Source organism: Acomys minous, assembly GCF_964271855.1.
Source record: "Acomys minous genome assembly, chromosome: 5".
Classification (NCBI taxonomy): Eukaryota; Metazoa; Chordata; class Mammalia; order Rodentia; family Muridae; genus Acomys; species Acomys minous.
The window spans coordinates 14,216,855-14,232,516 of NC_140494.1; the positions used below are offsets into that span (position 1 = coordinate 14,216,855).

Sequence of the window (15,662 nt, forward strand, 5' to 3'; positions counted from 1 at the left end):
AAGACTCAAAGAGGTTATTGACTCAAGGTCATGGTTATGGGCTGAACTGTCCTTTCTCCAAAGCCATAGTTTCCTACAAACAGTTTCATTTTAAAATTATGTGCACGTCTCTGTGTGACTATGTGCATGTGGGTGCAGGTGCCTAAGGTGGTCAGAAGAGGGCGCTGGATCCCTTGGAGCTGGAGCCACATGTGGTTGTAAGTGCCCAGTGTGGGTGCTGGGGACTGAACTTGGGTCCTCTGGTTGAATAACGCTCTTAAGCCCTGGGTCACCTCTATAGCCTCTCAAATTCACTGTTAACATTTTTACTCATGTTGCTTTAGAATGTAACTGGATTCTGAAATAACCTTGAAGGAGATAATTAAATGAGGTTATGGGGGTAGAGTCCTCATCCAGTGGGATTGGTGTTAAGAAGGAAGGAGGAGAAGGAAGAAAAAGGGGAAAGTAAAAGGAAGAAGCTGGAAAAGAGGAGGAAGAAAGAAGAGGAGGAAGGAGGAAGAAGATCACAATGAGGAAGGAGGGAGGGAGGGAGAGAGAGAGAGAGAGAGAGAGAGAGAGAGAGAGAGAGAGAGAGTGAGCGCTAAACCCCAGCCACATCTGATCTTGGACTTCAGACTTCTATCATGCAGACCCATGAGACATGCATTTCCAAATTCAATCCGTCGACTCAGCCTGTGGCACTTTACTGTAGTAATCCAATGTGGATTAACATCCAACTTCGTGCTTGGAAGCTGAGATTCTCGACATTACCTTTGGTCTTGTTTCAATTGGCAAAACCAACGTTTGAGATGTGGATGGCTGGATCTTTAGCTACTGTTTCTGTTAATTTGTTTTTGCAGTATTGGAGATGGGGCCTGGGACTTCAGGCACGGTAAATAAGCATGCTACCACTGAGCTACCTTCTCGTAATAGCTGTTGCTTTACAATTAAGAATTTAACTACTGTGATCTCTCATGCTTGGGAATCTGGCCCCCTATAATCCTTGACTGTCCCAAGTATTAGGACAAATTTTTAAATTACATTTATTTGCTTGAGTGAGGCACATGCTATGACACACATGTGGAAGCCAGAGAGCAGCTTGCTGAAGTTTGTCCTCTCGTTCCATCAGGTGGGTCCTGGGAATTGAACTCAGGTCCTCAGGTTCAGTGGCAAGCATTTTACCCACTGAGCCACTGCAGCAGCCCCAGTACAAGAGCTTACGAGCTTGAGATATGTTAATCAGATGACTTGTGATGGAAGCTGGTTACCATGAAGACCAACTCCATAATTAGAAATCTGGATGCCCTTTGGTCAGAGTGATGGCAAGACAAGAAAAATAACATTAATATATGGAAAACTAGGGAATGCGATCTGTTCCCTTTATCCTGATTTCATGTTCTTTGGGTGTAAGTTTCTTTTTTATTATATAAATGTCTGGCGCAGATGACAGTGTTTATTGAATGCCTTTATTTAGCAAAGCAAAGAAACTACCGGTATTGCAGAATACTTGCCTCACTTGTTTCCAAGACACATGCACTGAGGGTGGGGTCAGCGTTACAGGCCCATGAGCGTCTTGAGTTCAAGGCCAGCCTAGGTAATTAAGTGAGTTGCTGCAGCAGAATGAACAGCAAAGCAAAGCAAACCATCCTTAAAAGCTGAGGATGCAATTTGCCAACCACGAACCTTTACAATTTCAAATCCTTTTAATCCAAAAGTCTATGACCCATTCCCCACCCCCCACCCCCCACCCCGCACTGTCTCTATCTGTAAGTCACTCAATCAAGTTCCAGAAATGCAAATAACCTGTAGTCTCCTGGGACTCTTACAGACCACGTATACCTCTAATCCCGATACTCTGGGCCTTCCCTGGCCACATTCGCATGAGCCTGCCCCATACTGACTGAGCAATGCTAGCACTGTTCCCCCTCGAAACACACATTAAGAACTGCTGATTTCAAACAACTGCATTCGCCCTGCTCCCCTCTGGGTGACCAGCTAGACATGGGGCTATGAGCCTTACGGTCTGGATGGGAAGATGGCAAAGGCTTGGGGGCCCATCTGGGAAGTTTTTCCCTCAATGAAAAGAGTCCTTTTCCTACAGTTGCAAGGGGGTGGGGGTGATACGTGGGATAGCTGGGGCTTGCTGCCTGGTGACAATATACTCATGCCTGTTGTCACGGATGTGAGCTAAGGACCACAAGATGGATCTAGAATGAACTCCACCCAGTGCCACTGAGCCAAAAGTCAGACCATGTAGGAGGACAACCAGTTTTATCGTATTCAAGAGTATAGTTGTGGTCGGGAGAGAGGACTCGGAGCCTAAGAACACTTGCTGCTCCTCTAGAGTGCCTGTGCTTGGTCCTCGGTACCTGACATCAGGCATATCACAATCACATATAACTCTAGCCCAGGGGCATAAGATACCTCTGGTTACCTTGGACACTGCAGTCATATGCACATATGTACACACAGTCATATGCATATATGGACACATGCAACTAAAATAAAAATAAAAGTTTTAAGAAAAAGAGTATAGTTTGGTGAGAGAGGTGTTGTGAACTAAGAGTGTATAGGACATCTCTGCTCTCCAAGATTGGTTACTTTATGTGGCTATATGCACATATGTATGTATATATATATATATATACATATATGTGTATGCCATATGAATGTGTACTTGTGTATACACGTGAGTGTTGTGATAGGGTCAATGTGTTCACATGCATGCGAGAGCATGTATATATGTGTGTTATCAGTATACATAAGTGCTTAAAGGGGCGGGTGTTTGACAGACCCAACCACACTGAAGGCATTTCAATACCAAGATAATTATTAGCTTAGGCGTCAGCTGATTAATTTCCAGAGGGGAATGAAAAACACTGGTTTCCCTCACACTTCTGTGTCTCTAAACTCACATATGGTACAGTGCAACGCGGTTCCCAGGTGTTCTGGAGGATTGCTGTAGTTCTAAATGACTCTAGCAGGAAATAGGAAGATATTAGTCTATCGATGCTCTTTTTGTTATTTTATAAGCCACTGGCACTGTTATGAGCATACAGAAGGTCAAAGTGGAGGAATGCTTACACAGGATGTTTGATAAAACCAACATATGGCCCAGTTTATTGTAGCAATATATCTTACAATCCATCAACAATTTAAAACTGAACGATCAGTATACTGGTCTATTACCACGCTCAAAGGACTCCATGTGGAATTTTAAAACTGCCTTCCCTAAAAGAAAAAAAAATCCTTACTCAGTGTGTGCTGGCCCTGAAGCATTCTTTGGGGGAAATGGGGTTCTCCAGGGAACCCTGGGAGGCTGCTGCAGTTCTGCACAGGGTTCTGAGCCTTGCAGTGAAGCAGAGTTCGTCTGAATGCCCTAAGACATGAATCCCACTGAGCACTATAAAATGTGGGTCAGGGGACTGCAACCTCTATGAAAGGTACACAGGCCTTCTGGGAAACAGCACTTAATACACAAACTTGAACTTGAGGTAACCCGAGTCTGTGAGTCATAGGCTGGGCAAGCCCATCACAGGCTTGTTAATATTGGGGAGAATGTGCCTTCCGTTTTTAACTTTCTCACAGGTCATAGCCAATACTATCCAACCATATAGGCTGTGCTTCACCACCATTTAACCCCAAACACTAAGGATGGGTCATTTATAACGCATTGTCATGGCAACTATCAATCTCACCCTTCCCCCATTTTATCCCCAAGGATGATGAGTGATCAGGTCTGACATCACTGGAGGACAAAACCTAATTCAGTCCTCTAGGTGGTTAGATAGAGTCTGCACAAAGACACGTACATAAATTCCCTCACCATAGCATGACCTTGTCATATGAGTTATATGTGACACTGCGAAGATGAGCAGTGGTGACCAGTGCCTGTGAAAATATCAGGTGATAAGGGTCAGGCAGCTAAAGTGTGCTCTGATGGACTATCAGCCCATCACTTGTCCAGTAACCCTAGCTGAACACTGCAAATACTGCACAAAGGCTTGAGCACAATCCAACGGAAGGCAAAGTAATTAGAAATAACACTCCTACAAATGATGTAACATCCCATAGTCTTCTATGCACACCTCACCCCCAACCAAGCCAAGGCTAACATTCCCATTTCACAGATGAGGCAGCAGAGACAAAGGATTGCCCAGGTTTCCAGAGCTACCAAGTGGTCCAACCTAAACTTTATGGGTTCCAGTTAAGAGATGCCTGCCAAGTGCCTGGGGCTCTGCTGAGCAGGGCACGTGCTCAGATTCACTCACTCGTAACTGAAGTCTATGAGGCACAAATTAGCATTGGTTTAGTGATAAGACTAAAGGAGCTGGAAGCTAATGTTTCTGTTTGCAGAGGAAGACACTGCAGCCCAAAGAGGCTATCCAATTGGTCAACGTCACAGAGTTACAAAGTGCCAGACTTGGTTTAAAGGGGCATGGTCTCAGGATTCTGGAGCCTGTCCTCACTCCTGAGGCAGAGGGCATGGCTTTGAAATGGCTCTCTATCATTTACCAGCTGTGAAACTCTGGGTAAGTTATATAGCTGTCTGTGCCCTGATTTTCTTATCTGATAAATGACAGATATCTGAAAAACACTTAAAATTGTCTGTGTGGTCAAGTGATAGGGCTGACTGGATGGTCCAGCCCCATACTGAGCTCTTAGAATAGGCTCAGGCACAAAAATAAATGTTAGCTAATTAAATTAGCTAATATAATGATTAAGTCATTGGCATACAATTTCCTGAAACATTTGAAAGATGGCTTAAGCAATTAAAATCAATTTGCATTGAGCTGTTATGAATGCATATATCTGCATTAAGGAAACTTGAATTTTCTATCATCTTATATCTAAGTAGAGTGATAATTTCTAACTCATGGGTTAGTCCCTGTTAAGATTCTATTAGTGACAAGGGGTTAAACCTCCGCTATTTGCAGAACATCAGACAAAAGTATTTGCAGCTAAAAGAAATTTCAGAACCATTGGCCTAAAACTATGGAAGAGTCGCATGGGTGCCTTTACTCATAATTACAGGGCCAATTCGTTGCAATTAGAAATCTCAAGCGCCAATTGCTATGCCACAGGGCAAATCCGTTTGATGTTATGTTTCTTGTTAACAGAGTAGATTATGAAGGGTCTTGAGAACCAAAAGGAGAAATTCAAATAAGATGAGCTACTCAGCAGATTTTGAGGAATAATACATCACAGATCAGTATTTCTGGGAAAAGTACCTGGTGGTGTTGTGTAAGCCACACTGCTCTCGGGTGCCCAGACACATGGTGGGTGGGGGAAGTGCTACTTCAGGATTCCAAGCAGACTGTAAGCCTGTGGGGAGCACTCCCCTGGCGAGGAGAGGAAAGGCCAAACCCTTATGAGGGGAAAATACTGATCAGATGAGGGTGGTGATGAATAGCCGGACCATGTGTGCAGACTTGGGAGCTCGTTCTCAGAGTGGACATAAGAAAATGCTACCTAGATTTGATGAGGCGAGGTCTAAGCACTAGGGTTGAGTGTGGAGTTGGGGACACCACTCAGGTGAGCTGTCACAGAGACCTGCGAGCAGCTGGAAGTGTGTGACAGGGGCTGTGTAGGATTTGAAGTCCATCCATGCGGCTGGGATGGTTTAATACGAGCTCTGTGCTGAGGAAATGGGGAAACGGTGACTTAAGGGTTGGGGAGTTATTGTACAAGGAAGAGGAGTCTAGAAACTCTGGAGTGGCCGAGAGACACTTTCTGTTCCCACCTCTACCACCTCTCATACTTGAGGACGCTGTTTCCCCCTGGGAAGTGGGCTTCCATCACTCTTTGTGCTGGGTGTGACAAGTCCCATCAAAATGAGTACATACATCTGCCTCCACATGTCTCCCAGGGTCCTTCCTTGCCAGACAGGTCAGGATACATGGGTGGAAACGCAGGGATCAGAGGAGGGGTCCCCATCACCATGGAGCAAGCAGTGACAACGCAGCCCATTTGTTGAGCAAGAACCAGCACTGACTAAACCTGTAATGAGTGTGTGGGGGTAGGGTATGAGTGACAATGGCCCCATTGGCTCTTATATTTAAACTCTTGGTCCCCAGCTGGTAAAACCGGGAAGGATTAGTAGGTATGACCTTTTTGGAGTGCTGTGACCTTGTTGGAAGCAGTGTGTCACTCTGGATGGGTGTTGACGTTTCAAAAGCCCACACCAGGCTCAATCTCCTCTCTCTGTCTGCTGCCTGTGGATCAGGATGTAAGGCTCTCAGCTCCTGTTTCAGTGCCATGTCTGTCTGCTTCCTGCTATGATGACTGTGTACTCACTAGCCCTCAAAAACTATAAATAAGCCCCCAATTGAATACTTTATTTTTATAAGGTTGCCTTGGTCATGGTGTCTCTTCACAGCAACAGAGCAGTAACTAAAAGAGTGACATAGCCGAAGCAATCATTTATCACCTCTGGATACTGATTCTTAGCCCAAAGGGAAAGGCAGCTGGATCACCAGAGCATCATGGTATATATGCAGAACAGACGTTGACCTAGTAAACTAGTGTCTGGATGAGCAATGTGCCACAATCAACATGAGAGTTACAGGTGCAAACCAGCACAAACCCTGGCTCTGTTAACCCATGGGTTCCTTGTCATTCATCCTTTCTACCAAGACCAACTTCTCTCCATTTCTAAACCTTTCTTAAAGGTGTGCACAGGGGTGTGTGTGTGTGTGAGTGTGTGTGATTTGTTCCCTCCATCAGCAAGACTATTCCCATTCCACTGAGCTGTGCTGTGGGGCTGTAGGTGTAGTTTGATTTGCTCATCCCCTCCCACCTCACTGCTCCTTAGCAAGGAGCACATGGTTCACAGGCCTCCTGTGAGGGCCCTTATGTGTACTCTTTTAGCACTACACAAGAGGATCTGTGGAAATGGTTTTGTAAAGGACTCAGCAGAAAAACCAAAGCCAAAATAAAATGACAGAAAGCGACTTAGAGCGTCCAAAGAAGGAAACTTACTACATCCTCTTCCTACTTTGTTCACTCTCCCCTCAGCTTCTACGTTGAGCCAAATATCGGCAATTTTCATAGTGTAGATTTCTAAACCCAGCTAACATTGGCTTCAAAGGAGAAATGGGGCACAGAGGAGCAGTATGAAGGGAAGCAGGAGGGCATGCGGGGGTGGGGTGGGGAGGGGGATGGGAGCTGTATAGTGGTGTTGCTACGCAACCAGTGTCCTGGACCAGTAGTCCCTGAGGCTGGAGATGCTGAAGTGGCCTGCTCTCCACCCTTGTCCCTTCTCGTGTGTGGCTGAGCTGTCTGGCTCTGGAGCCATGTATGTGTGAGGGAGTTCCCAGATGGTAGCATCAATCTGGTATGTCCTGTTACTCCGCCTTCTCTCACATCCCCCAGGGAGACTGGGCTTTCCTCTTTCTTTTCATCCAACACAGAAAAGGATGCTCACTATCACCCGCCTCCCCCTGCCCCGTGCTCCTCCCCCGCTGATTTTTAAAGTCCTTGCTGGAGAGGGGAAGGTTTGGCATCTCCTTGCTGCTCCCCAAAGGGGACACTGTTCATCCTGTGTGCATACTTCATGAACTATCTCTTATCCCTCCATGCTGTTAAATGAACTTTCGGTGACATATGGAATTACCATCGCGTCATCTGTCTATCCTCTATCGTCACATTTGTTTGCTTTACCATGTGCCTTTAAGATGTTAAATATTATTGGCCACCCCCAGGGGCTGGAGAGACATCTGTTTTGCTCATTTGGTAGCGTGCCTGTTTCACAGAACAGAGCTTAATAAATGATGCTGGCAGTCACACTGAAGGCAGAGGTCAGCTCACCACAGTGCTATCCTACCCCCCTCCTCTGGCTCTTCTTGATGAGGTGGCCTGGGAGGCCCAGGACAGAAGGTTTATGATGCTGCGGCCCTTTGTCTACTCCTAGCCTCTGCATGCATCCTTAGCCCTTGGCTGAGGCAGGAACTCCTGGTGAATGAAGCACAGAAGGAAGCAGATGGCAGATGCGGGCCAGCCTTCAGCAGACAGGCCAGCCAGCCAATCGGAAGATACCACCTGCCCACTCTGTTCAGCTGAGAAGATATGGAATTAATTCCCCCCACCCCCCAACATGTGCTTTGAGGGAATTCCTGGTTTGCTTGGGAGAAACCAATCCTTTTACATTTTTTTTTTAAAAGAGAATGTTAACTATGAAGGGGCTGGGAACGGGCTGTGAGTGTATGTAGGTACATACATACAAAGTCAGTTCATTTATTCTATATGTCACCATTAGAGTCCGGATTTAAAAATAAAATAAAATTAGCTATAAACCTGCCTTTCTAGTCCATAGGAGGCAGTGTGTCAACTTTGTCTCCAAGTACTGCTTTGTTTAAAGTCCAAATTCATGTCCTTAACCCTGAAGACTAATACATACTAGTGTCTCTGTCAGAGAAAGGTGACAGTCACCTCCTGCCCTGCCAAGATCTTGACACCATCAGCCCATGGTGTGAAAACCCTTAGTCCACTGTTGTCAAATGCATCTCAGGACAGCTGCGCAACTGTACTGAGTTGGTGGTTTTCCTCTATTCTGTGACCCTGTTCTGAGGGTCTCAAATGTGAACACTGTAGGTGACAGCATATGCTGTGGTATCAAAAGGTCAGGCATGCCTAGATTAGAAGCTGAGTTCAAAGAAAAGGAAATGGCTGGGGAGGTTGGCCAGTTAATAATGTGCTTGCTCTAAAAAACCATGAGGACTCTAGTTTCTTCCCTAGGGACATTTTCATGATTAGAAGCACTGTGTAGTTATCTTCCTAACCTCTGTTGGGAAACACCGGCTTCTTAGAGGCTCCCCCATTTCTCAGAATCCTGGGTATTCTTTGTTCCTCTATTTTATGAGAAATGGGCATTTTGAAATTTTCTGCCACCAGCCACCAAGAGAGCAGGTTAGAGGGCACAGACATGGCCATCCTTAGAATGCCACCTCCCGTCACACTGGAGGTTCCTAAACGTAGCGGCAATCAGTGCTAGCGGCGGCCATCTGTGCAGGCGGACAGGCCTTCAGTGTGTAAAGCTTTATTATGTGAGGTGAGAAAGTTGGCAGAGGAAAATATCTGCTCATGGAAGGTGATGGGAAAAGCAGAGAAATGAAGCAGTCCAGGCTGAGAAGCGAATGCCTGTTTTCTTGAGCTGGCTTGTCTTCCTGTGAAGTGGGATGCGGTCCAGTCTCCTAAGCCTGCAGGGAGTCCATGCTAGGAAGAGCCACACCTCCACCATTCAATTCTACTGAAAATGAGGTCTATTTTTAAGACACCCAGAAGGAAAAGTTCAGAATCTTCCCGGGGTCAACTTCCCAGTGCCTCTTCAATAGGCTTACATGAAAATTTCGTCTCTCGCTTCCTTAAGTCCTTCTCACCAGCACTAAACACATTTTCCATGTTTTGTTTTGAGTTAGGGTCTGGCTAAGAAGGCCTGGATGGCCACTGCAAACTAGGCTGGTCTCAAGCCTACATCTGTACTTCTGTGTCTTCCTTCTGAGTGCAGAGATTATGGGCAGGCATCACTCACCCCCTATCACCCCCCCCCCACACACACAACTTTTATTCTTTCAAAATGTTCCTGAAAATAGACATTCCAATCAGAAGAAGAAAAAGAGAAAATAATTTTAAAGGAGAAGCAACAACAGGAAGACAGGACTTGAAAAGCGGAGCTGACCACAAACATGCCTAAGGCCCCAGCTCTTAATGCTGGAGTCTCAAGAAGATGCTGATGCAGAGACAAGGATGAAGGTGGCCTCTTAACTCTGATGAAGTTTTTTTTGTTTTGCCTTATTTTTTAGAAATATGTCATTGTTAGGAAGTTTTGGATGACATAGAAAGACACTACAGGTTGGAGGGTGACCAGGGTGCTGCCTGTACCCACCCATGATGTGGGGTGGACATCCATGTCACCTCTCCAGCAGTTCCTAGGGGGACTTAGGAATATAAGGAGCTACATGGGTGCCAAAATTTGCCCACAAATTTAGAATAAACTCCTCACAGGTTCTCTGTCCTCCTCAGCAGGGGTCAGATTTCATTTACTAGGGCTAACGGGATTTGAAAGCCTGGACGTCACTTAGTGAAACCAAGCTGCTGGGCAGGTTAAGCATTTGATAACAACCGTGGTCACATTCTTTTTCCTGGACGTATTAGTCTAACAGTGACCAAGCTTTACATGACTGCATAACATTATTTATGTGGCTGTGCGGTCCCCAGCACCCGGAGGTGACAGCCAGCAAGAGAGGATGAGCAGTTGGAGTCAGCTCAGCTTCCGTCTGAACATTTACACCACAGGATTTTACCCTTTTGGAGGTCTGAGGTGAAGCCCCAACAAACTCCTGAAATCCTTGCAAATAGCTGCTGACCAACAGTGACACTTCTGCTACTTCCGATGAATGTCTTTCTTGGTTGACTAACTTGTGTCAACCTGTTTGCTTCTCTGTGGGAGACAGATGCTTTCTCCAAACCTGACTCCTACGCTTACAAACTTAGCCAGGTAAACATGGGCTGGAAAAGCCTTTTTCTTTCCCTCCCCAGCTCTGGGACTCCAGGCCAAAATGTTCTAAAAATGCACTTCTTAGTACAAGGATTATGACAAACATTCGAAAATTGATCTTAGGAAAAATAAGGAAAATGTTTTCAGTATTTCTATTTTTTAGTGACTAAATCTATTAATGTAGGAACAAAAAAGTATCAAAATCAAGGTTATGACAAGCAAGGTATCAGTGTTTACCTCAGCACTAGTCACAATAGCAGGGTTTGGAGTCTAGTTAACACCCATCAACAGAAGAATGGATAAGGAAAATGTGGAATATATGTAAAGTGTAGCTTTAGTCAGCCATAAAAGAGAGTGAAAATTACATCCCTTGCAGAAAGTAGATGGTACTGGAGCTCATCATGTTAAGTGAAATAAGCTTTGTTTGCCAGAGAGAGAAATACCACATTTTTCTCTCAGCTGTAGAATCTAGATTTGAATATATAGGACAAGAAAGTTGAATGGAGACTATGGGATGAGGAGGAAGACTAAAGGGGGAGGGAAAGAGGGTAGCAGAGACAGGCAGGGAAAAATCGCACATTTTCTCTCATGTATAGAATGCACTTTTAACAACGTGTGTGTACACCTGCATGCAGGCACATGCAGGGCGGACTGCATGGGAGGAACAAGGGGACCAGATTGAGGGAAAGAAGAGGGGTAGGTGAGGGCAGAGGGGACAAATACAAACTAAGTACAATGAACAGATATAAAATTGTCATAAGGACAGCCATTACTTTGTAAGCTAACTAAAAGATGAATAAAAGGAACGTAGAAAGGTACAGGGCTAAGATGTCTGAGCCATTTAAAACCTAGAGGTTGGTTGGTCCCTGTGAGTTGGAGTGCAGGACTGCGTTTGGAAAAGGGCTCTTCTGCCAAATACTGAACAACAGAACTTTGTGAGAAGGAAGAGAAATACAAACATAAACTTGGCTTTTGTCTGATAGCTTAAACCTTGTTTCTCCCAATTTTACTGAAGCCCACTCTACCACAGAGTCTGGAATTTTTTTTATGTATGTGTGTGCACATAGTACATATGAATACCATATGCATCAAAGCATATCCTCGGCTAGGCAGTTGGTACTATGACAAGAAGTCCTCCAAGGAAGGAATATGAAGATGCCTTAGGGTCACACGTTCTTTCACTCAGCAGGAAGTATCTAGTGACACAACACGTCAGGCACCAGTCTGGGCACTAGGGACACAGCACACAGTGGTTACAACCACCAGCAATGCTGATGAAGTGTAATTTGTGTTGTAAGGAAAAAGCTCAGGTCAGGGGCAGCCAAGTGCAGGCTCCTGAGGAGCAGAGGGAAGGTCAGTGGACAGCCCTGGGGGTAAGGATAGGGAAGTCGTCCCATGCTGTGACCTGTCTGTAGACTGAACAGAACTTAGCCATACTCATGGGACAAGACTCAGGAAGGTTGAGGTTCTAGGGAGACCAACTACATGGGAAAATGTTTTCCCCAAAGGGTGGGAAGAACACGAGTTTCTCCTGGTTGCCTAACATAATACTTTTTTTTTTCCTGGCCATCTAGGGTTCAAGATAATTGTTCTCAAATGAATCAGTAATTAAATTTTTCCCGGGCAAGTCATCTCCGCTGTCTCCAGTCATACTCTCCCAAGAGCAGCTTGCTAATCAGCAGTAACCAAGCTGCTATTTGCGGTCTCACTTCCTGTTGCAGAGGGTGACTTCTAAGGCCCCAAGCTTAGATTTCAGAAAAGCATGTGAAACACACCCTACAGGCCACTTCTCTATAAACTCCTCCACAGATTCCTAACAACTGAAAGCGCCAGATGTCAACAAGTGGAAAGGTCCTCTACTTGAAAAATTCTGTTCAATGTACACCCGCCCCTCTGCCCTGTATTGGCTCACCCACCCAAATCAAACCACAGGCTGCAGGGCCATGGAATCTCACCTAATAAGGACATAATCTAAAATGTGGGTAAGCTACACATGAGGATAAGGTAATCACAGCACTTATTTGTAATAGCGGAAAAATTGTAAGGCAGAAAACCAGCAACCTTAAATGCACTTAAGTGGGCGAACGATCAGATAACAATGATATATTCAGTTCTGGAATGTTCTCGGCTCATAACAAAGATAACCATTTACTGTGACATGCTGGGAAGAACATGGATACGTGGGAAAATAAAGTACATATAATGTATATATTATAATTGCAACTATGCAACATATATAAATAAGGAAATGCTGGGAAGAGATCCCACCAGCCTAAGCGTAATAACTGGTGTGTGTGCGTGATGCAATTATGAGCCTTTCTCCATTTTCTATAACACATTTATAATGGCTTTGTTATTGGAATCCTGTTGAAAGCATTAACTCTTAAAGTTTGTAATTGGATCATTTTTCAAGTCCAAGCAGCAAGTCCAAGGCCAGAGAGACAAATCTGCATATGAATAATTTGCAATGTCTTGTGTGTCCTGAGAATGAGCACGTAGGCAGCATTCCATCCTTAGGATGAACTGAAACAATCTCATGGCAAGATGCCATGTGGTGGCTGGATGCGGTGCTCATGTTTGTACTCCCAGCACACGCATGCGTGTGTGTGAGTGTGAGTGTATGTGTGTGTGTGTGTGTGAGTTTGAATGTGTGGTGTGTGTGAGTGAGTGAGTGTGTGTGTCTCTGTGTGTGTGTGTGTGATGGAAAAGGAGACCATCCTGAGAACAATATCAGAGGATATCAAACCAATAGAGTCATAAAAGGTTGGAATTGAAGCAGATTTCAAAAGGTCTTTCAGCCAGGTTTAGAATCATCTTCTGGAGCATCCTTCAGGCTCTGGGCAAAGCAATGACCCTTTCAAGAGCCAAGTGAACACAGCTGGGCCCAGAATTCTGACACCTTCTGTGACTATTCTGTTTTTGGTATTGTTTTTGTTTCTTTGTTTGCTTTTGTCTAGTTTTTAATGTGCTCTGAGTTTGGAGAGAAATATGTTACTTTTCCATCTCAGTTTCTCCAAATGTTTGCCATTGATGGCGACAGTAACCCAGGCCATGGGGTGAAAAGGGGGCTGTTAGCCCTCAGGGGACAGACAGAGAACAGAGGTGCCTTTTCTCTCTTCCCACTCTATGAAAGCTTCATTTGAAATGAAGGAACTCTCTCCCCCTTAAGGGAGATTGCATCAGTCTTAGTGACACAGGGGTTATTTGGGTTACAATGCTGCATTAACTCTGCCCAAGGGAGAAGAATAGCTAACGGTAGCTGCGGAAATTCCTTTTCTCGAAGTTTTTAACAATTGGTTATATATACATCTGGCCTTGAACACCAGACGCATGCTGTACATAGAAATAGAATGAGCAAAAATAGCACACACACACACAACACCTTGGTGTGTCACAGCCGTTGTCAACACAGGCTTTACTAGACAGAGATACAAACACAGTAGGCTGCCCCCTTCCACCCACCATCAAATCCACCACGGTGGCACATTCATTAGTCACAGAGGAAAGCAGGAGAATGTTCCCAGTGGGACGTACCTGTACTAGGAGCTCCAGCTTCCGGTCATCAAGGAGATGTACTTGACATCGACGGCCCTCCGTCATCTACGGGAGAGGACAAGCAATGGTCACTGAGAACCTAGTAGTCGGATGAAGTTCTGGAAGGTCTGTGGACAAATCTCCACCAGGCCCCGTCCCCTGGGTGAGGCTTCCCCCTGGAGTTGGCCATATAACATCAAGAAGTGGCTGGAATACCAGTCACTCCAGAAGACACTTATGGAGTCCTTTCTGCGGACCAACTGGTATGATGGAGCTTGTTAGACAGAGGCACACAAGATGGAGTCCGTGTCTTCGGGTGTTTATAGTTCATTGGGCAGATGTAAAATAAATTAGCAAATGCATCTTTAACATGCTGGATGGTGACATCGTTCAACGGTTACCAGCTCTTCACTATCTGTCGCCATAAACAAAGGGCAAAGTTCAGGATCCAGTCTCTGCCTCCTTTTTACCATCTCCCTTGCTGGTCTCCAAAAATGAGCCTTAGACTAACTGGCAAGCCACAGGCCAGAGAGACCCTGTCTTAAAACACAGGTGGATGTTCAGGAGCAGAACCTGAGGTTGACCTCTGGCCTCCTCATGTGTGCATACACATAGATTGTGTTTGCACATACTTGTATAAACACCCTCACCCACACCCACAGAAACATGCAAAGTATAGGTAACAGTAAGGTATAGTAAGAGTTAGGGTCCATAGACTTTGACTATTCCCTTTATTTTAATATAATTAATTATCAGTTTAACTTTAAGCTTAGTAATTAAATCATCAAAATTTATTTGGGGTAGTGGATAGATTTTACATATGGTATCCCAAAACTCCAAAAATAAAAATGGCAGTTGGTCTTTACAAGCTGGATCCAATACCACTGTTGAGATTCAATGATCTACAAGCCCCTTTTAGCTCAGTAATCGCACATTATTCTAAAGCAGTGGTTCTCAACCTGTGGGTCAGGACCCCTTTCACAGGGATCACATAATCAGATATCCTGTATATTAGATATTTACACTACAATTATAACAGTAGCACAATTACAGTTATGAAGTAGTAATAAAAATGCTTTTATGGTTTGGGGTCACCACAACACGAGGAACTGTATTGAAGGGTTGGTCATTAGGAAAGCTGAGCACTGCTGCTCTACAGCCTGTCTTTCCCCCAGAGACCCAGCTACATAAAACACAAGAAAGGATGCCCTTAGGCAGATCCTAGTCTCATCACTCGTCAGCAAGGTCATCATGAGAACCTTGTCCAGAGAAGATGGAAAAGACACAGGAACTATTCCGCCAACAAGTCCAAGGAGCCACCACCTGTCTGTCATGTTAGATCCTTCTAGTGTGGGGGGCATAAGTCAAACCGCACTGCTGTTTGGATATGCCTAACCTCAAAGGGCTCTTGATTCTGAGTTGTGACAATGACTCGGCAAGTCAAGTTTCTCATGACTCACATATTAACAAAAGGGTTAAAACAGATTAAAAAACGAGGTTGGGGAGAGGCCATTTCAGCTTGCAGGCTTGCTGTTTTGCCAATACTAGCCCAGTCAGGTGGCCTCAGGCTCTGTGATGTCGCTCTATAAGAAGTCCTCGTCTGACCTTTGAGACTTAAGAGACTCCATTAGCCTTGATCAAAAGAGACATCCTA

The 15,662-nt window shown here is 44.9% G+C and overlaps 1 protein-coding gene across 10 annotated transcripts in view; it reads right to left on the reverse strand.

The window, feature by feature from the left end:
• FRMD4A (FERM domain containing 4A) overlaps positions 1 to 15,662 on the reverse strand; it is a 586,135-nt gene that overhangs the window by 167,090 nt on the left and 403,383 nt on the right. For all 10 annotated transcript variants that reach the window (XM_084781779.1, XM_084781777.1, XM_084781778.1 and 7 more), the window contains one exon: positions 14,009 to 14,074. In XM_084781779.1, coding sequence (XP_084637905.1) covers positions 14,009 to 14,074 — 66 coding nt within the window. The remainder of the gene's footprint in view (positions 1 to 14,008; positions 14,075 to 15,662) is intronic.